We start from the raw sequence: 21,551 nt of genomic DNA on the forward strand, positions 1-21,551 counted from the left end.
TAGTATGTCCTGTCACTTAATATGCTCTCAATTAGTGTGGGAAAAAAAATGAATGAGAGAGAAGGAGGGGGTGAGAAAAGGAACATAGGAAAAGAAACAATTTTGTCCAGTAAAATTCCTGCCTTCATGACAATATAGCTGGCAGAAGAAAGTAGCATGGAGGAAAGATCAGGATAGAAAGAGAGAAAAAGAGTCCATATTTTGGGACACCATCCAGGGTCCTCCTCACACAGAGCTCGGTGAAACCTGTGCACTCTGACGGCCCCTGCCCTGAGTCTCTCCACCACCCACCTTAGCCTGTGCCACTTCCGATCCCTGCCTGGTTCAGGACTTTTTCCAGGCCTAGAGGAAGGAGAAGGAGTTGGAAAAAGCAGAACAAATGCTCAGCTACCACCCCACCTCCCATTAAGCTCCCAAGAGGGTTCTCTGAAAGAGAACAACAGCAGTTTTCTGTCCTGCTTCTAACCAAAGGCAGAGAGGTCTGCATCAGTCAAGACCACATCCATGCCAGCTCCCTAGCTTCTACCTGTTGTTGATCTTTTGAGTCTCAGGCTAAGATCCTCTCTGCAATTGTCAGTTTCCTTCAGCAAAACCCTCTGAAAGTCATGGCCTCATATATGGTATATTCACAGGTGAAATTTCCAAGATCAGGATATTTCTCTATAGAATGAAGGCCAGGGCTATGAAACTGAGCAAAACAGTCCCAGCTTTAGTTGCATTTCTGCTCTGCCCACTTGGTGGAGCTGGTCCCTTATATTTTCCAGAGCATATACCTTCCTGAGGGTGTAACTGAGGCAAAGTAGTAAGTAGATGTGTGAGATCAGTGGGAGGAGTGGCCCTTCAACCCTGCCCTCCCACACACCACCATGCACAGGGGTTATTCCTAAAACCCTGTAGACTTGGAGAAAAGTCTTTTGTCCCATAATTAGGGAGGGAATAGCATGCAATACCCCTGGGAGATGTGTCACATTGTGTTCAAATTCAGACTAAAATCATATGATGAATACCAAGTTATTTCCTGAGAGTTTGTTTTCATTAAGTATAGGAGAGGGATGGCCTGTCCACCCCTTGCCTGGCCCTATAGGTCCTTAAACAGGCCATGGGGGATTCATTTGGGAGCTGCTGGTCTCTGGGACAAGAGAAATATGGTCTGAATGCCTAAAGCCCCAGTGGGTATAGAAGGTAGGAGGAGGGAATTAGAAGATATATCTTAGCTAATACAGAAATAGGGTAATTCAAATTGGAGTCTTAGAATGCTGGATTCTCAAAGCAGGAAGAGATCTCAGAAAAATTGCTAGGCTAAAACTGTCACTTAAAGATGAGGAAATTGAGCCCCAGAGACAGAGATGACTTACCCAGCTTTGGACCATCAATGAGAAACAGAAACAGACTTTAGGAATCAAATCTCCTGACTCTCCTTCTTTCACATTTCTCATAATCAAATTAGAATACAGTTCTGCAAAATTCCCCCTTAAAGACCAGCGAAGCAGCAAGAAGAGGTAATGGAGTGCAGGGTCCCAACAAAAAGGCCCCAGGTGTCCAGATTCTTCAATTGCTGAGCTGTTCTCATCTATTGTTTTTAGAAAGAGTTCCTCTCACAGCAATTTGTGAAAGGTATTTCATTATCTCAAGGGTAAAGAAATACCTCAACCCCTCTCAAGTCACCCATTTCAGATTCTTGGAGCCCCTGTCCTTGCTGTTCTTTTCCCACCCTACATCTCTACCTGTCAAAATCCCAACTTCAAACAAGCTTAAATGTCACTTCTGTCATGAATCTTTCCTTGAGCCCTTTCCCCACAGCCCTTCACCAAATATAAATTATCTTTCCTCTTAGGAATACTCAGGGCACATTTCTAACCTCTCCCATGATACTTATGACACTCTTTCTTATATTATAATTATTTATTAATGCTTATCTTATCTTTCCTACGAGTTCTTGAGGCAACAGATGCTTTTAGCCAAATGTAGTACCCCTCCATAGCTTTTTAATATGCTCTGTGATCAATAAATGTTCGTTGAATTGAATTGATGCAGAAAGTAATCTGTACCTTTGAGTTATTGTAAGTTCAGCCTATTTCCTCTTTAGCAGAGATGAAGGTGGCTATGACCCATGGCCATGTCCACCTACTCACCCTATTTCCTCCCTCTCCCTCCAGGAAGAAAATACAGCCAGCCACTCAAAATCAGGCCCTTTATTCAGGATAGAGGTAAAATCCACTGTTGTAATGCAGTGCCACTGGGGGCACTGAGCAAGGGTCAAAAGTCCAGAGCACCAGTCACTCATCCCTGGAGAATAGTCCTTGCATGTCCAATGGTGTCACTACAGGGCTCGGCTCAGAGACAAATTAGTTTCAAGGGAGTACAAAGAAGCAAAACGAGGTAGCCATAGGGAAGAGGAGTTCCAGGAACATAAAGAGGGCAGAAGCAGCAAAGACAGCACACGTTCACCACTTCTCACAGCGCCACTGATCCAGCTTCTCAGAACAGAGTGCTTTATGGGCCAACCTGATCATGAAGAGACAAGGCAAGTTGACTGGCCGGATCTTAGTTCAGACTTCCATCTAGCTTTATCCCCAGGAGGGACGAGGTGGAAGAGTATGGGTGAAAATTACACTTTCCTAGCCGGATGGCAAGGGACACTGAGCCACCTAGTGGAGTAAGGTCCATTTTTTTAAACTCCAAGAAAATTGTAGGGCAGTGGTACAAAGGGCTTGCTTTAGAATTAAATATTCAAATCCAGGTGAAGGAAATCCTGGGTCTCAGCCCTCTATTAGGGAACACTTGTTAGGAAAATTGCTAAACAGGAGTGGAGTGAGTGAGGCTTGAAAATTGAAAACCTGAGTCTGCTTGATGAGTTTTGTTTTGAAGACTACATTTTAGCTTAAAAGACCAGGAAATAGAGAGAAAGGGGAATGGTGCTGGGACTAAAGGGGTGAGAAGAAGGAGGAGAAGGGTAAAGTAGAAAATAGAATGGGGACTCACCAGTAGTTAATTCCTACATTATCCAGAATCTTCTTGACACACATAATGTCATCAGTAAGGTCATCATCCAGGAACTCTGGCAGGAGTTACAGGAGGAAAAATGAGAGAGCTAAGTATTACCCAGAAAGGTAATGAGTTTCCCTCTTGCCTGGTCATTCTCTGATCTAGAGGCTTATGCCTGTTGCCTTTCTATATGAGAAATCCAGTACAGTAAGGCCTCCCCCTAGGTAAGGACTCCCTTTGCTTCTCTGGGGGCATCTCTAGAAGAATTATCAACTTCATCAACTGACTTACTCTGAAAATGCAGGGTATTAGACTTCAAGATCCCCAAACAGCTCAGATCATCTACCCGTGAACTTTAAGGGACTGTCTGGGGATTTGGTGATAATGAAAAATTCTAACAGCCTCTTACTCAGTACTATCAATTGAAGTCCCACAGTTGATGTGGAGTCCAAGGCAGTGAAGTTAGAGGTGCGCTTGATGCCAAAAAAGGAGATTATCCCAGGAGTAGGCTCCAAAAAAACACAGGAACATGGTAAAAGTGGTCACTCACTTTCACAGGAGATGCCACAGATGTCCCTTGAGTGAGGGATCTGGTTGTCTCTGCACCAAATTTTATTATTGATCTGGAAGAGTCCATATTCTTTGCTGCCATTGTTATTTACTATGGTTTGTGTGTCACAACCACTGGTATGAAATACGGTACAGACCCCTGAAAGAAAGATGAAAAAGAGATATCACGGGGATGTCCACATATAGCATAAATGAGGACATGTATTCCCAGACAGAAAAAGGCCCTCCAGCCAATCTCCAAATACGGCCAACCACAGAGTATCTTGATAAGATTAAGAGTTCCAAAAACAGATCAGACAATGGGAGAAAAGAGAGATAGGTGAATAAATGTAATAAGAGAGTAAACAGATGGGCAGGTAAGAGGATTATTAGATAATTGAATTAAAAGTAGAGAAAAAAAGAGGAGGAAGAGAAGGGTGGGGAAGATAGAAGAAGATGAAGTATGGAACAAAGCAAGATAGCAGGGAACTCACATTCAGGCAAAGTGACGCCTCCATAGCCATCCAGGTCTTTCAGCCTCTGGAACAACTCACATTTTGTTAATTGTTCAGCCTGGATGGCATGAAACAGGATGCCCACCAGGAGCAGAGAGACAAAGGACATCATTTTGGCTGCTCCCAAGATTCTGAAATGGGGTCACCACACAACTTCACCTCCTTTTATTTGTGGAGAAAGCCTCAGGGGTCCTGGCATCAAGCCCTACATCCAGGAAGAGGATGAAGAGAGACTGACCATGCCAACAAAGAAACATTTAGCCTGCCAGCTGCCTTCCATAATTTCACTCCATTATTCCTTTCCTTCCCAGAATCTCTTGACCATACCAGGTATTTTTACCTGTCCAGAGAGAGTTACAAGCATGATCCTGTTTCCCATTTGGCTTTGTTTATACCTTTATTTCTTGTAGTGTTGGTTCTAGGAAGCAGGATGTCCCCAACCTACTTCAGGAACAAAGGAGGCCTCAGGGGTAATACGAGTGAAGCAATTAGAAAATACAAAAACGGTCCATGGCCAACTCCTCCTTCTCCTTATAGAAATACAGAATTTGGGAAAGGAGTGTATATCATCACTTGTCATGGTTCCAGGATCAGAACTGGCACTTGCCCAGTCGACCCAGGCATGAAACAAAGGAAGAATTCCTTGATATGCCAGTTCGTGGCTGAGGGCTCAGGAATAGAGATAGAATATGGCAACATAGACTGAGAATCAGATATAACGTGGACTCAGAGACTTCCTATTTCATGAAAATGGAGAACTTGAAAAGTGTGTATGACAGTATTTAGTTACCCTATGAGCTATTATCAACCTCCCCACATCCAACCACCACTACCACTAAATAGCCAGATAACACACTGTAAACCTAAAAGTAATAACTTGTAACAGACCTGTTCATAAACATATAAAGTTGTAGACAGCTTCAGAGTTGGCCACAGAAGGTTAAAAAAAGAGTGACCCAAGCCAGTGGGTAGATTGGACTTCAAGTACTTTAAGGTTGGAGTAGTATATATCTAGAGCCTATAAAACAAGATTCTGGATCTGAGCTTTTGGATCAGTGTCCTTGAGCAGTAGAGTTTAGGATACTAGTTCTGATGATTCCTTCAAATTGCTGGCATCAAGCTTCACGTCATGGTGCCAATAGCTGTTAGCTTCCTTCACGCAGGGGGTCATTCTCTCTACCTCAATGTCTAAACCTGATTTCTTTTTTTTTTAACATCTTTATTAGAGTATAACTGCTTTACACTGTTGTGTTAGTTTCTGCTGTATAACAAATGGAAACAGCTATAGGTATACATATATCCCCATATCCCTTCCCTCTTGGATCTCCCTCCCACCCTCCTTAATCCACCCTTCTAGGTGGTCACAAAGCACCGGCTTATCTCCCTGTGCAATACACTGCTTCCCACTAGCTACCTATTCTACATTTGGTAGTGTATATATGTCAGTGCTACTCTCTCACTTCGTCCCAGCTTATCCTTCCCCCTCCCTGTGTCCTCAGTTCATTCTCTACGTATGTGTCTTTATTCCTGCACCTCCCCTAGGCTCATCAGAACCATTTTTTGGGTTTTTTTGTTTTTAGATTCCATATATATGTGTTAACACACAGTATTTGTTTTTTTTCTTTCTGTCTTACTTCACTCTGTATGACAGACACTAGGTCCATCCACCTCACTACAAATAACTCAGTTTAGTTTCCTTTTATGGCTGAGTAATTTTCCGTTGTATAGATGTGCCACATCTTCTTTATCCATTCATCTGTCAATGGACACTTAGGTTGCTTCCATGTCCTGGCTATTGTAAATGGTGCTGCAGCGAACATTGTGGTACATGACTCTTTTTGAATTATGGTTTTCTCAGGGTATATGCCCAGTAGTGGGATTGCTGGATCATATGGTAGTTCTATTTTTAGTTTTTTAGGAACCTCTATACTGTTCTCCATGGTGGCTGTATCAATTTACATTCCCACCAACAGTGCAAGAGGGTTCCCTTTTCTCCACACCCTCTCCAGCATTTATTGTTTGTAGATTTTTTAATGATGGCCATTCTGACTGGTGTGAAGTAATACCTCACTGTACTTTTCATTTGCATTTCTCTAGTGATTAGTGACATTGAGCACCCTTTCATGTGTTTGTTGGCAATCTGTATGTCTTCTTTGGAGAAATGTCTATTTAGGTCCTCTGCCCATTTTTGGATTGGGTTGTTTGTCTTTTTGATATTGAGCTGCATGAGCTTCTTGTAAATTTTGGAGATTAATCCCTTGTCACTTGCTTCATTAGCAAATATTTTCTCCCATTCTAAAGGTTGTCTTTTCATCTTGTTTATGGTTTCCTTTTCTGTGCAAAAGATTTTAAGTTTCATTAGGTCCCATTTGTTTATTTTTGTTTTTATTTCCATTTCTCTAGGAGGTGGGTCAAAATGATCTTGCTGTGATTTATGTCATAGAGTGTTCTGCCTATGTTTTCCACTGAGAGTGTGATAGTGTCTGGCCTTACATTTAGGACTTTACCAATTTTGAGTTTATTTTTCTGTATGGTTTTAGAAAGTGTTCTAATTTCATTCTTCTAAATGTAGCTGTCCAGTTTTCCCAGCACCACTTATTGAAGACACTGTCTTTTCTACATGTATATTCTTGCCTCCTTTATCAAAGATAAGGTGACTTGGGCCTCCCTGGTGGCGCAGTGGTTGAGAGTCCGCCTGCCGATGCAGGGGACACGGGTTCGTGCCCTGGTCCGGGAAGATCTCACATGCCGCGGAGCGGCTGGGCCCGTGAGCCATGGCCGCTGAGCCTGCGTGTCCGGAGCCTGTGCTCCGCAACAGGAGAGGCCACAACAGTGAGAGGCCCGTGTACCAAAAAAAAAAAAAAAAAAAAGATCCAAGATCCAATTCTCTTTGACAAATTTGTCAGTTCTCTAGATGAATTCACTTGTGAACTCCTGATGTCCTAGTGTTACTGAACCAGCTTGGTTTTGCCTGATGGGCAGCAACCAAATCGCTGAGACACTGAGGTTTGCAGTACACAGAGGGCTTATTCACAAGGCAGCCAAGTGACAGGAGAACCAGTCTCAGATGTGAAACGTTTTGGGTCAGTTAACTGGTTTGTTGGTTTGGTTAGTTTTACTAACTTCTTCCCTTGCTCCATCTCTCTGTTAAATCTGGAGTCCTATTCCACTCCCATTTCAAGTCTCCCCCTAGTTCTTTAAGAAGTCACTAGTACATAGAAGACAAAATATGTTCAAAAACATATGAAAGTACTCTATTTGCTCTATGTCTGTACCACCCATGTGACCAATGTGTGTCTGCATGGTGTAAGATCAAGTCCAGAAGAACAGGTAGGACCAGGAAAAGAACACAAAAACCCTGTGTTCTTGCTGCCATCTGCCAATGTGGAAAGTCATCTTTCTTAACTTTAAAAATGAGAAAACTCTATATTGTGTTGGGCTTTCTGGTTTCTTCAGCTTAACACACACACACACACACACACACACTCATCTCTTTGACTTCCACCTACAATCTTAATCATGGTTCCATCTCAAGCTCTGAGTAGCAATATTCCAATTAGGAATTAGGGGAGGGACCAAGTTTTAATGAAGTAAAGCACTGGATTACTCTGTTTACATTGTTTCAGTTCATCATTTTATTGCAAGGCAAAGAGGGCAGCCAGTTAGCAGCTGAAGCAGAAAAAGAATCTGAACTCCCAAAATCTAACAGGAAGATCTCTATCCAGGAATCTCTTAGCTGGTTTCTGATTTTCTAACAAAAGCAACTTGTTCATATATTGTTAAATCCTTGTCTCCATGGGTGAAGGAAGGTCTGGTGTTTGCTATTCTGCCATCTTGCTGATGTTCTTTATTGCCTCATTTTTCTCTGCCTAGCGGTCACATTTCTCTGCCTCTTTGTATTTCTACTAATTGTTTTATTGGATGCTGGACATTATGGGTGTTCTGTTATTGAGCATCTGAATTTTGTTGTCTTCCTTTAAAGAGTTTTGGCTTTGTACTGGTAGACAGTTAGGATACTTAACATTCAGTTTAATCTTTTAAGACTTGTTTTTAAACTTTGTGAGAGCAGGTCAAGATTAGCCTTTATTCTTGAGCTAATTTAACCCTATTCAAGTGTAGCCTTTCTGAGGTGTCTACTGAATGCTCCCAGTTTTCAATGAGATGTCTCCACTCTGGTTGATTAGACCTTAAATATCTCACTCTGTGTGAATTCGACTAGTTACTCAATTTACACTCCTAATAATACGTAGCTAAAGTCTTGTGGGTATCCATATACAGGCTTCTAGAATTCTGTCTCTGCATATCTCCCTCCTCTGCTGCCCACAGATTCAAACTATCTCTGCCTCCCCAAACTCTGATCTCTGTCTCTTCAACTCAGCGAGACAATCCTGCCTTGCTCCTTCTTTGATCTTGGGTCTCAAAACTGTGTGAAGACAGAAAGCCAAGGTGGTGGCATAGCTCACTTCAGTGGTTTCCCTTCTCTCAGGGGTTACAGTCCTGTGCTGTATGTTTTCCAATAGCTGTAAACAGATACTTGATATATTGTGTCCATTATGTAGTTGCTTACATTGGGAGACCTAATCTGGTACCAGTTTACTCCTTAAGAGGTGGAAACTGAAGACACCCTCATTTTTAACTTCCTAAAACTTTTGCTATCCTTTAAATTCTAGTTCACATTCCACTCTATCCATTCATTTCCTTTACTCCCTTCTCTATAATTTCAACAAACTATGTAGCTCTTTTGTGGCAGTTATCCCATTCCATACTGTACCATAGTTATCTACAGGAAAATTCTGTGTCTTGACCAACCAATACTGACCTACATGTCATGGGGTTCAAAACTACATTTATTGAATATATGAGATACCCAAAAATATATTGTCTTCTTATCAGTAGAAATATATAAGAAGAATATAAATGACCCTCCTGCTTAGTGGAAGGTTGGAATATATATGGTCTATATATAGACTCAAAGTTTCAATGAAAAAAATGGTTAGGCAAATGGTGCTCTATCTACATAATGAATATTGTATGATTATTTTAAATGAAGAAATAATACAAAATGCTGGGACTTCCCTGGTGGCGCAGTGGTTGGAAATCCACCTGTCAATGCAGGGGACACGGGTTTGAGCCCTGGTCTGGGAAGATCCCACATGCCACGGAGCAACTGAGCCCATGTGCCACAACTACTGAGCCTGTGTGCTAGAGCCCACAAGCCACAACTACTGAGCCCGCATGCCACAACTACTGAAACCCATGTGCCTATAGCTCGTTCTCCACAACAAGAGAAGTCACCACAAAGCCCGCGCACAGCAACGAAGACCCAACGCAGCCAAAACTAAATAAATAATAAATTTATTTTTTTTTAACTGTAAATTTTTTTAAATAATATAAAATGCTTACAATAAAATGTTAGGTGAAATATTAGGATTAAAATTTTATGTATGATGATAATTACAACTATATAAAGAATGCACATAAAAAAATTGGAAGGAAAAATATTTTGGATGATGAAGTTATTTTAATGTATATGTGCTGTTCACATGTTTTTATTGCCATGATCCAAAATTAGTCTTGAAAGACAGTTGGCCTGGCTATCTAACTATCTTCATGAAGGATGACATAGGATGATAAGTAATTCCAAAAGCCAAACTTTATTTTTATTAAATATCCTCCAACATCTTACTGGATCAAACTAACAGTCTTATTGAGAAAATTAGTTCATGTAGTTGCAACAAGTTTATCCTGATGAGTTCACCAGGAAGTGTTACCGTCATAGTGAGGTATTGTAAGAGTGTTTTATTGAGACTTTGTTTGTTAATGACTGAGGCCATTGTTTGATAACATCCACTTTATTTATTTTTTCCAGGATGAAATTTTGACAATCAATAGGAGACAAGTTAGGGTACATTTCACATACGTCTGTAGATCTGTGTGTCTGTTCCACAGTACTCTGGAGGTAGCAAGCGTCTGAAGATAGTTTTTATGGACCAACTTAATCATATTTCCAGGCCAACCCATCACAGTTTTCTTCTTTTTCTTAATATCTTCTATTTACCCTTCTCTATTATCCAATGGCAATACTGTGGAATGTCAGCTTTGAATTTTGGCTTCATCAGTTATTAATTGTATGATCCTGGACAATGTACTCAATCTCTCTATGCTATACTTACCTGACATATGTAAATTGTAGATAATGATAATAACTACCTTCCTCAATTCTTGTGAGGCTTCACTGAGATAATTTTGTAAAACTGTTATATCAGAGTGCCTCACACATAAGAGATATTCACTAAATGATCTCTTTTAGTATCGTTATTTTGTTTTCTGGTCTTAACACATCCTCCTCTTTATATACTCTCCATTCATTGTTTTTTTTTTTTTTTTTTTTGGTGGTACGCGGGCCTCTCACTGTTGCTGCCTCCCCCGCTGCGGGGCGCAGGCCCCAGATGCGTAGACTTAGCAGCCATGGCTCACGGGCCCAAGCCGCTCCGTGACATGTGAAATCTTCCAGGACCGGGACACGAACCCGTGTTCCCTACATCAGCAGGCGGACGCTCAACCACTGCGCCACCAGGGAAGCCCAATCTCTCCATTCATTCTTGATGCTTATATCAGTTAGTTGATATGAGGGACAAAGGAAGCTAGTCCTATGAAGATGAAATTTTTCCCAGGCAGGATTTCTGCATTCAGGAAAGCCAGCTCTGGATGAAAGAGGTTTCTGATGAGGGTAATATGTATCCATCATCAAGACGCGGGTAATTGAACGTAGTTCAGATAACTCCGCTAACCAAATTTTGTTTTGTTCACTGCCTTATACCTAGAGTGTAGAACAGTGTCTGACAGGTCATAAATACTTGGTAAGTACAATATTTCTTGAATTAATTAATGTATGGCACGGTTTTATACAAAAACTAATCTAATACCTAGGAAACAGCATGTAGACCCTTCATTTCCACTTTAAACTCACAGATAACACTTCAGGGGGAAAAAAGCTGGAATTAAACTTTTAAATACAAGTTGGATATTTTTATTACTATTATCATAAATTCTACATTAATAAACACTGGACTTCCTTTCTACCTGGAAAAGTCTCTTATTCTGTTTCTCAGCTGGTATCTCTCTCAGGCTCTTTACAGCAACCCAAGACTGAGGCAGCCATATTTACTCTCAGCTACTCTCTCAAAAACAATATTATAGTTACTTCCTTGCAGGTCACCTTTTCCTCATCCAAGTCTTTCCACTCTGCCTTTCAGCTGTCAAAGTAAGACACTTGTCCAGTCTCCTCCAGGAGGAGCCATTCTAGTCTGTTACTAGGAAAAAATCCAACCTCTGCTGTGACCCTGTGCTGTCTTCCTTCTGGCCTAGGTCCCCTCTCTGCTTTCATATGGAAGGAACTCAGTGCTGTATTCCTGCAGCAAGGCTTCTTCTTTATATCTGTCATTTAACTGCATTTTACTATCTGCCTGGACTCTCTTTAAGAGGACTGACCTGGTTTATGTAAATCTGTGATGTTAAAAACTATCAAACTAAACAGAGAAAATTATCTACAAAATTATATGGCTGTCAGCTCGATGCTTTGTGACCACCTAGAGGGGTGGGATAGGGAGGGTGAGAGGGAGGCTCAAGAGGAAGGGGAGATAGGGATATATGTATACGTATAGCTGATTCACTTTGTTGTACAGCAGAAACTAACACAACACTGTAAAGCAATTATACTCCAATAAAGATATATTTTTAAAAAAGAATTATATGGCTGTTTTCTCCTGCCTCCTCCTTGTTTAGAGATTAAAGCAGGGCCCAGGTCCTGACCCATGCCAGAGTAGGAAGATTGCTAATCTAGACCTTAGAGGTCATACTCTAGATAATCGGTCCCAATGATGCAAGAACAAATGATAGCATACACGCATTTCACATTGGGGTTCATTCTGAGTATCAGATATTTATTAAATAAGTTAATATTTGCTTTATGAATTATAAAGTATTAAATATTGGTTTTAATCATGGATATTCTTATGTCTTTCCAGTTTTTCCCTATCTCATAAGGAAGAGGTCATTAGATTTGAGTGAAACATATGGATGTGGTCCCTGATGAATGAACCAAAACATTTCCCTGGAACAAAAACATAGATGCAGCTGATCTGTTTGACTCCAAGATACATCTGCTCCTTAGGGAGGCTCTTCTTCAACCCCCAGAAGGGAAGGAGGCTGTCTTGCTCTAGAAAAGGCAGTAGTGTCCATAGCAGCATATATAGAATAGGGTCAACAGTCTTCCATGAGTACCTTGGAGTGGGGAGAAGCCAATAACATGGAGCCTTCACAGGAGAGAAGCAGAAAGTCCACAGACCTGTAAGCTGGCAGAAGAATTTAGTCCAGGGGTAAGACAACCAGGAGAGAAGGCATTGACTCCAAGCCCAAAGCAGGTCATGACCCCTCTCTACTGAACCTGAGTATCTAGAGTTTATCTGGGCCCAAACTACTCTCTGCCTCCAGAGAGGACAACTTCTGACACAGCCTAAACAAATTTGGAAGCATGCCATATTTTTTTAATGTCTTGTGTTTGTTCCAAGTACCTCCAATGAATGGGGCCCATATTTGCCAAGAAACTTCTGGAGGCTCTAGGAAGAAATTTCATTGTCCCCACTCTTACCCTGTCTTAAAGTGAGCTTTACCTTATTTTCATATCCCAAAAATCATGCTGTAAATACCAATTGTTAGCCCCATAAGAATCCCCTCTGTGAAACCAGCACAGGTAGGTGGGTATGGGGTTTCTACCACCACCACCCCCATGGTCCTTCTTCTGCCCTCTGAGCTTCTATGGGATAACTATAATCTCTCTTCTTCATAAGAATCCCTTCAATATTGAAAACAGCTATCATAGTCTTCCATTAGTTTAGTCTTTTCCAGGTTAAACCTCTCCACACTCTTCGTATGTTCCTCCTACTTTATACTTACTAAGTCCTAATTCATGATGGTCAAAAAAAAAATCTCAAATCATTTTCACAGAAATGGCTAGCAAATCAGGTCTTATCCTTCCTGTAATTTTTCAACTGATTGTTAAAGCTTATCTGCAGAGTTTATACGTGCCCTTGTTAAATTTCATCTTGTCTTTAGCATTCCAAAAGACAAGATTATTTTGAATTATAATTCTATCACCTATAATATTGGTTACCCCTCTTTGATTCATATCATCTGAAGTTTGATGAGCCATGCATATTTGCTATGTCTAGATAGGTGAATGAAACAAGATCTACAAAACTTTCTCCTTTTCACTAGACATCTTTCTCAGACTTTCATAGGGTCATTAATGAATACTTTTGCTATATAGTAAACAAACTAAGAGTATTCTCTTTAAGCTCACAGTCAACATGGTTTCTGTTAAGCTTTACTGAAATTAATATGCCCTTTTCCTACCCCTTTCTCCTGATCTACTAAATTATTTTTTGATCTACTAAATTATTAATACTATCAATAAAAGACATTATGTGAGGTTTCACACTGTAATTCGCATTATATAGTTCCTAATGATATCTCCTTATGAGAATTCCAAATGTTCTGTAAAACAACTATTTAAGAATTTTAACAGGGACCAAGTTCAAATTCACTGGTTAGCAAGAACGATAGTAAATTTTTGATCATAAGCATCGATGCAGAGTCCGGATTTGAAACGTTTTGGGTCAGTTGACTGGTTTGTTGGTTTGGTTAGTTTTACTAGCTTCTTCCCTTGCTCCATCTCTCTGCTAAATCCAGAGTCCTATTCCACTATTCTTTAAGAAGTCACTAGTACATAGAAGACAAAATATGTTCAAAAACATATGAAAGTACTCTATTTGCTCTATGTCTGTACCACCCATGTGACCAATGTGTGTCTGCATGGTGTAAGATCAAGTCCAGAAGAACAGGTAGGACCAGGAAAAGAACACAAAAACCCCGTGTTCTTGCTGCCATCTGCCAATGTGGAAGGTCATCTTTCTTAACTTTAAAAATGAGAAAACTCTATATTGTGTTGGGCTTTCTGGTTTCTTCAGCTTAACACATAAACACACACACACACACACACACACACACACACACTCATCTCTTTGACTTCCACCTACAATCTTAATCATGGTTCCATCTCAAGCTCTGAGTAGCAATATTCCAATATTCCCTCAGTTAGGGGAGGGACCAGAGATTCCTTCTCCCTTGGTAATCATTTAAATGTCTCTTTCTCTAGCCCAAGCATTAATTTCAGATGCTGAAATTTTCCATGGCAATTTGCTATTGGAAATTTATTATAACTAATTCATTTATTTATTTTTTCATATATTCCACAAGTACTTATCAAGATCTTCCTGTGTGTTGGTATTATCTTCCTGCAATAACTGAGAGAAAAAAAACCAGGGTAGAAATTTCTAAAGAATCTACAGTTAGGTGAGATAAGCTGAACATTTTGTCCTGTATAGGGAACATAAGGCAGGAGAATCAAGAAAAAGAAAGTATCCCCAGCTTCCAGCAGACTGATTAGAGACTGGGCAAAGTTTGAAAATGGCTTTACCAACAGTCACCAGGGCACTTGTCCAAGGAAAAAGAATGGCTTCCCAGGAGAGTGGGATCTAGGTTAATTCAGATCTTCCTATATGGCATCTCTCATGGAGTAGATGACATACATTTTTTGTCAGGATTTCCAAGTCTCATTTTCTTGGAAAGGGAAAATAGTCTGAGATGAGTGACTGCTTCAGGAATGTGCAAGACCTAGAGCAGGACCACCTCCCAAGGAGTCCTGGGCCCTCTTCCTACCCTTCCAGAAGAGTTTACCAGGGATGGTTCTCCTGCTGATGCTCAGTGAAGATTGTCATGTAAATAGCTGGTTGGAAGAGCCCTATACTGCTCTCTGATATGGACATTTCTATCACTCAGAAAGGATTTCAAAAAGCACTGTAGGGGCTTCCCTGGTGGCACAGTGGTTGAGAGTCCACCTGCCGATGCAGGGGACACGGGTTCATGCCCCGGTCCGGGAAGATCCCACATGCCATGGAGCGGCTGGGCCCGTGAGCCATGGCCGCTGAGCCTGCGCGTCCGGAGCCTGTGCTCCACAACGGGAGAGGCCACAACAGTGAGAGGCCCGCGTACCGCAAAAAAAAAAAAAAAAAAAAAAAAGCACTGTAGGATAGTAGTTAGGAGCTTTGGAGTCAAGCAAACTTGGGTTCAAATCATGACTCCACCATAATGACCTTGAATAATCGACTTAAACTCACTGCATCTCAGTTTCTCTTCTATAAACAGGAGACAATAAAGCCTGTACCCAGTGCTTGCTTGATGAATAAATTAATAAGCCAAACATGGTGTGTGGTCATAATACAGTCTTCGTTAATATTACCTTCCTCTGTTCTCTTGAGGACAAATCTAGATGAGAAAGCAGCCCAGTAGTGACAGCAAGAACCAGACCACCTGGTTAATCCTAGAGGACTTTGAGGAGCTGCAACACCTGGGCTTTCTCCCGTTCACCCTCTTTCTGGTCGTCTATGTGGTAACAGTCGGGGGCAACAACCTCATCCTGCTGGCTGTGGCCTCCAGTCGGACTCTTCACACACCCATGTACTTCTTCCTCTGCCACTTCTCCCTGCTGGAGATTGGCTATACCTCGAACATCGTGCCTCAGCTGTTGCAGAGCTTCCTGGATGGGCGGGAAACCATCTCGCTGGACACTGTCTGGTCCACTTCTACTCTTTTGTCTCACTGACTGCAGTTGAGTGCCTGCTACTGTCTGCCACGTCCCATGATACTATTTGGCCATCTGCCACGTCCTTCGCTACCCTGCCCTGATGAGCAGCTGGTTGTATGACTGCCTGGAGCCTAGTTCAGTGGCTTCTCCTTCTCTGCCTTCACTCTGGCCCTCGCAGCCCCTCTGCCTCTCTGCCCTGGCAGCAGGGAGATCTACAATTACTTCTGTGAGTTTACTCCAGTTGTAGGGCTATTCTATGGTGATGTGGGGGTCATGTGGGGAGCTGGAGCGAGCATCTCAGGTTTCCTGACACTGGCCCCCTTCCTGTGGATTGTGGCATCCTATGCCTTCATTCTAAGCGCTGCGCTGTGAATACCTTCAAGCTATGGAAAGCAGAAAGCCTTCTCCACCTGTTCCTCTCACCTCCGAGCCTGAAGATCCAGCCTCAGTGCCGCAGGTGGGCTCCATTGGTGCCCTGGCACCCTCTAGTGGCCCTCTGCTCTAATGCCAACTCTCAGCCCTTCCTCCTGCCTCCCTCCCCAGCCCTAGGGGCTGCACTGGCCTTGGACACCTGCCAGCCTGATTTCGTCCCTCCTCTCCCTCTAAGCGCAATGAAGTGCCCTACAGAGGTTTAGGATCTCTTGGAGAAAAGAAAAGGATAATCCACCATCTAAAAGGCCACAAGATGTTTGCAAATCATGTATCTGATAATGGTCTGTAGCCCACCAGCCAAGCCCCCTGCTGCCCATTGGGGTACCTGCGTGGCCCCTCCCATCCCAGGTGATAAGGGGATTTCAGGCCCCATAGCACCCGAGGGGTGGACACTGGTCGTCCTCAACACCCTCAAGGAGTGAGTGCTGGACTGTTTTGAACCCAGATTACTTCCCATTTCTGCCCTCAAAGGCTGGGGGCTTCAGCATGCCTCCGGTAGAACACACAGTATTTGCAAGTCTTTGAGAACCAAGAGAATAGTCTTCACTTTTCTGAAAAATGCATCTTATTATTTCACAACAGTGACCGTTTTCAAACTGGCTCCCGGGGGTGCCCTCTCACTCTTCTTTATTTCTCTGAAAGTGGCCATGGCGGTTTGGCTATCACCCATCCCCACCCCATGTGACAAGGCCAGTGGGGTCAGCTCCTGGCCGCCCTTACCTTCATTGGAGATTAACCCAGACTCCCAGCCTTAGACTGAACATGACGCCCCTGCTGTTCCCTGTCACCACTTCTCATCTCCTTCGCCTGTCTTGTTTCCTCCAGCTTTTCAGCTTCAGAGTTAGCTGACTGTCACCACTCACAGTCCCCGCAGAGTCCAGAGATTTCTCCTTGAAGGAAAGGTTCTGGAGAAATCAGAGGGATAAAGAGTGCAGCCAATTCTTGCCTTGTGCTGATGCCCAAGAGGGTGAAGAGAGTGAGTGTTTTCTCATTAGAATTTTTAAATCCTCCAAGTAATAGATCATTTGGGAGCATCCTGTGTCTTCCTGCTCGTTCTAATAATATGTTGTTCCTAAATTTTAATGAGGGAAATTCTTTATCTCATAAATATACCGACTGGGAGATCCATTTTAAAAATGGTATCGAGGTAACTCCAAGTGTTTACAAAGAATGAGGACGCAGCGTCCTGTGTTCAGACACTGGCTGAGAGCTTCCCGCCTGGAGCCTGGGACCCATCGGAGGGCGGGACAGACAGGACCCTCCTCCCATGGGTGGGCCTCCTCAGGAGCATCTCAGACATGGGCCCACCTCATTGCAAACTTCTCATTCGGCCAGTGGCAGGCAGCTGGCTAGAGATGTGGACAAAAGAAAAGTGCCCAGCAGCCTGGGATCACCCCAGGGCATGGCCTCAGGAACCTGGTCCAACCCATCAGCACCTCTAGGGAGCAACACACCTTGGCAGGAGCTCTTCTGGTCTGGGATGTGGCAGGAAAGGGAGAGGGAGATGTGCTGGAGAGGGTGGCAGAAGGCCTGAGAGTTGGCGTTCTAGAGGATGGCCACTAGAGGGCACCAGAGCACCGGCGGAGCCCACCTGAGGCTCTGGGGCCCGATTTCCAGCCTAGACCCCAAAGAGGTGCCCAGAGGAGAGGGGTTGATTACCGGACGCCTCTGACTCTCCGACCCACATTGTCTCGCCTCACAGAGGAGACAGAAGTCTGCCTTCATCATCTGATGGGGGCACTTCCAGCCTGTTGGAGTGGCCCAGTGACCAGACAGCCTCACAGGCTGTCTGCGGTCTGACTGCCTTTTGTTTCTCCAGAGGCAGTACTCTGGACCCAGAAATACCTGGCTTGAGTCTTGTGCTTGCAGTTTTCAAGCTGCAGGGCTGCGTGAGTGGTGGCATGTGGAAAACAGGGATGGTGGACGTGAACTTGGAACATGTAAAAGTGGTGGTATTTTGGTGGGCAGGCTGTATTCTTCCCTGTGCCCTCTTTCTGGAGAGTTCTCCCCAAACTTCCTTCTTCCCTTTCCAGCTGAGCCTCTCCCTTTTGTCCCCACACCCCTGCTGGATGGAACAGACACATGTACCCCAATGTTCCTAGCAACACGAGTTACAATAGCCAAGACATGGAAGCAACCTAAATGTCCATCAGCAGAGGAATGGATAAAGAAGATGCGGTATTTTTATATAGAATGGAGTATTAGTCATAAAAAAGAATGAAATAATGTCATATGCAGCAACATGGATGGACCTAGAGATTATCATACTAAGTGAAGTAAGCCAAAGACAAATATCATATGATATCGCTTATATGTGGAATCTAAAAAAAATGATACAAATGAACTTATTTACAAAACAGAAACAGATTCACAGACATAGAAAACAAACTTATTGTTACCAAAAGGGAAAGGGGGATGAGGGAGGGATAAATTAGGAGGTTGGGATTAACATACACACGACTATATATAAAATAGATAACCAACAAGGACCTACTGTATAGCACAGGGAACTCTACTCAAAATTTTGTAATAGCCTAGAAGGGAAAAGAATCTGAAAAGGAATATATATATCTGAATCACTTTGCTGTACACCTGAAACTAATACGATATTGTAAATCAACTATACTTCAAATTTTTTTAATTTTTTTTTAATTTTCAGTTAGCAGGAAAAAAAAAGTCTCCTGAGTGTCCAAACCAACATTTGCCTCAGACCAATATCTGATTCTCTAATGAATTCTCTGCAAAAAGGAGACACAGTGAGCTTCCCTTAATGTGGGGGGAAACAACAGCCCCCTTTAAATGGTCCTTCATACTATCTGCTGTGGTTAATGAGCTGAAGGGAAGGTTGAATCATCAGTCCTGTAAGCATGTGTAGCCCATATCCAGGGACAAGCATACACTGGTCCATTAACTTGGGGCCATTCCATTCGAGTTAGCCTGTCCTTCCCTTTAGCGGGGAATGGGTCACTGCCAGAGGATCTAATTAATGGGGAAGGGAATAAACTGTGAGGATGAACTCTTGAGAACCCCACAGAAAATCCCCAGAGTCAAGCTTCACCCACCATATCATGATGAATATTAGTATTCTACGTGTTATTAGCTGTTCTGTGGAAACATTTTAAGACATATTCCATATTGCATTCTAAGGAATTCAAAATGTTTATTACAGTAAAGTAAATCAACCTAGTTATTTTGAACAAATAACTTTTAAATTCTCAAATGAACATCATTGGACACTAACTTTATGAGATACAATTTGAAAAATGGAGCTCTTTGGTGTGTGATTATAGCTGAAGGGCCAGTTTTTGCCACTGAGAGCAAAGGAAGAGGTCCTATAAAGTTCAACAACAGGAAAACACTGGTGGTTTCAGAATTCAGTAAAGTGGTTGCCCTGGGGGAAATATGTTCTGGAAGGGTGGTCACGGGCTCTGCTGGGACACAGTAATATTTCTTTTCTTGGTCTGGTTCCTGGTTACCTGAGTGTATTTACTTTGTGAAAAGTAATCAAGCTTTACACCTATGATTTTTACATACACCTCAATGGATATTATACTTTAACAAAATTAGATTTCAAGAAAAGAGCTGCTTTGAGGTGGAGACAGGAGTTGGAGTTACACCTGTGGGCCACCTGGCACCTACACTCTGTGGCAAAGACGTGAGGTGCTTACAAAGGTAGTGTAGGGCATTGGCTAAGAGCACTGGGTTCAGAGCCAGATAGAACTGGATTTGAATCCCCGTTTTGTGGCCCCTGGTTACATAAGCAACAAGGAGAGCAATAGATTAGGCCAGATACAGTCAGCGGCCAGACCATGAAAGACCCTGTAAAGTCAAGATACGGATTTTGACAATTGTAAGTATTAGAATATGTTGAGAAATCACCGTATTGAGGGAGAATGAATAAAATGGATCAAGAAATTTTATCCAATCAGATGAGTACTGTTATATCTTTTTAACAATTCCTCAAATATATAAAAAATTTTGCCAGAGAAATAAAATTGGAGCTGTGCTTGCATTACATCAAAAGAATACCAACCATTATGTTGATTTTTGGGAACTTTGACATATGTGCTAATAAAAAAAAAACTATAAGAACTTGTATAACACCCATTTAGTTCTACTTCTATAGACTTATAAGCAGACAATTTTTGTTCTCAGAGAATATGATAAACAATTCCACAATATTCTTACTGTAATTGTGAGGTATATAAGAATATAAACATTGATTAAACCTATATCTTTTAACTATTAAAAATTATCTTGTGCTAAACTGACTTTTTTGAACTGATCATCTTTCTTAGGGGCAAGATGAACAATTTAATCAATTAGTCTTGACTACATGTTCTCTGACCTTTCAGTACAAATGCAAGAATGGATCCGGATAGTCACACTTCTTTCTTTTTACATTAATTGCTGGGTATGTTTCTCCATACGGAAAAAAATGAAAAACGTTAATTTTTTGGTGTCATCACAGATAGAAAAGAAAACCTGCTTTTACATTTCCATGTCATCACTTCACATTAAAACTAAGTGACAACTAACACTCCAATCTCACTTTAACAAGCAAGCATCTCGGGTATACTTTAGAACAGGATGACCCAGAGAAATTATCAGTGTGGTGTCCAAAAGAGAGTGTGGTGTCAGAGTCCAAGTGTGGCTTTGAGCACTGGCTTTGACAGTTAGCATCTTAATGGCACTACTAACACATGCTAAACCTACCAGAACCTCATTTTTCTTTCTTATCCATATAATATCACTAACAATATCTACCTCCTAACATTCTTCAAACAATAAAACAGGTAACATGAAGTTGTCTAGCAAAGAGTTGATATTATATAAGTTTAATATTTTCCTTCTTTCCCTTGTATATGGAAAGGAAATTTAACAATATCATGGTATTATTTATTCACAATATAACTTTCAAAGTAGCTGCTCTTCTAGGTAGAGTCTTAAGAATTGGACATTAAAGCCACATGATTTGAAGTAAGATGGTAAATCTTATTCTTGTTTTTTAATTGATCTATAAGATGAAAGTTGATATATACGTTTGCTAGGGCTGCCATAACAAGATTCCACAGACTGGGTGCCTTAAACAACAGAAATCTATTTTCTCACTGCTCTGGAGGCTGAAGGCCCAAGATAAAGGTGCTGACAGTTTTGTTTTTTCCAAGACCTCTCTCCTTGGCTTGCAGATGGTCATCTTACTGCTGTGCCCTCACGTGGTCCCTCTTCTGTACACATTTCTGGTGTCTCTCTGTGTCCTAATCTCCTCTTCTTATAAAGACAACAGTCATACTGGATTAGAGCCCACTCCCACAGCCTCATTTTAATTTTACCTTAATTGCCTCTGTAAGGGTTCTATCTGCAAA

The 21,551-nt window shown here is 41.9% G+C and overlaps 1 protein-coding gene and 1 pseudogene across 2 annotated transcripts; one reads left to right on the forward strand and one right to left on the reverse strand.

The window, feature by feature from the left end:
• Nucleotides 1-2,444: 2,444 nt before the first annotated feature.
• On the reverse strand, nucleotides 2,445-4,161 carry LALBA (lactalbumin alpha; the record flags this gene model as incomplete). Its single annotated transcript, XM_079714926.1, has 4 exons — nucleotides 2,445-2,505; nucleotides 2,983-3,058; nucleotides 3,536-3,694; nucleotides 4,029-4,161. 4 exons carry the CDS (start codon nucleotides 4,159-4,161, stop codon nucleotides 2,445-2,447), a joined length of 429 nt encoding a protein of 142 aa, XP_079571052.1.
• An 11,277-nt stretch (nucleotides 4,162-15,438) lies between these two features.
• On the forward strand, nucleotides 15,439-16,188 carry LOC307060412 (olfactory receptor 5V1-like; annotated as a pseudogene). Its single transcript has one exon. The product of its transcript is annotated as an olfactory receptor 5V1-like (transcript).
• Nucleotides 16,189-21,551: the final 5,363 nt, after the last annotated feature.

This window comes from Hyperoodon ampullatus (genome assembly GCF_949752795.1).
Source record: "Hyperoodon ampullatus genome assembly, chromosome: 11".
In the NCBI taxonomy this organism is placed as follows: Eukaryota; Metazoa; Chordata; class Mammalia; order Artiodactyla; family Ziphiidae; genus Hyperoodon; species Hyperoodon ampullatus.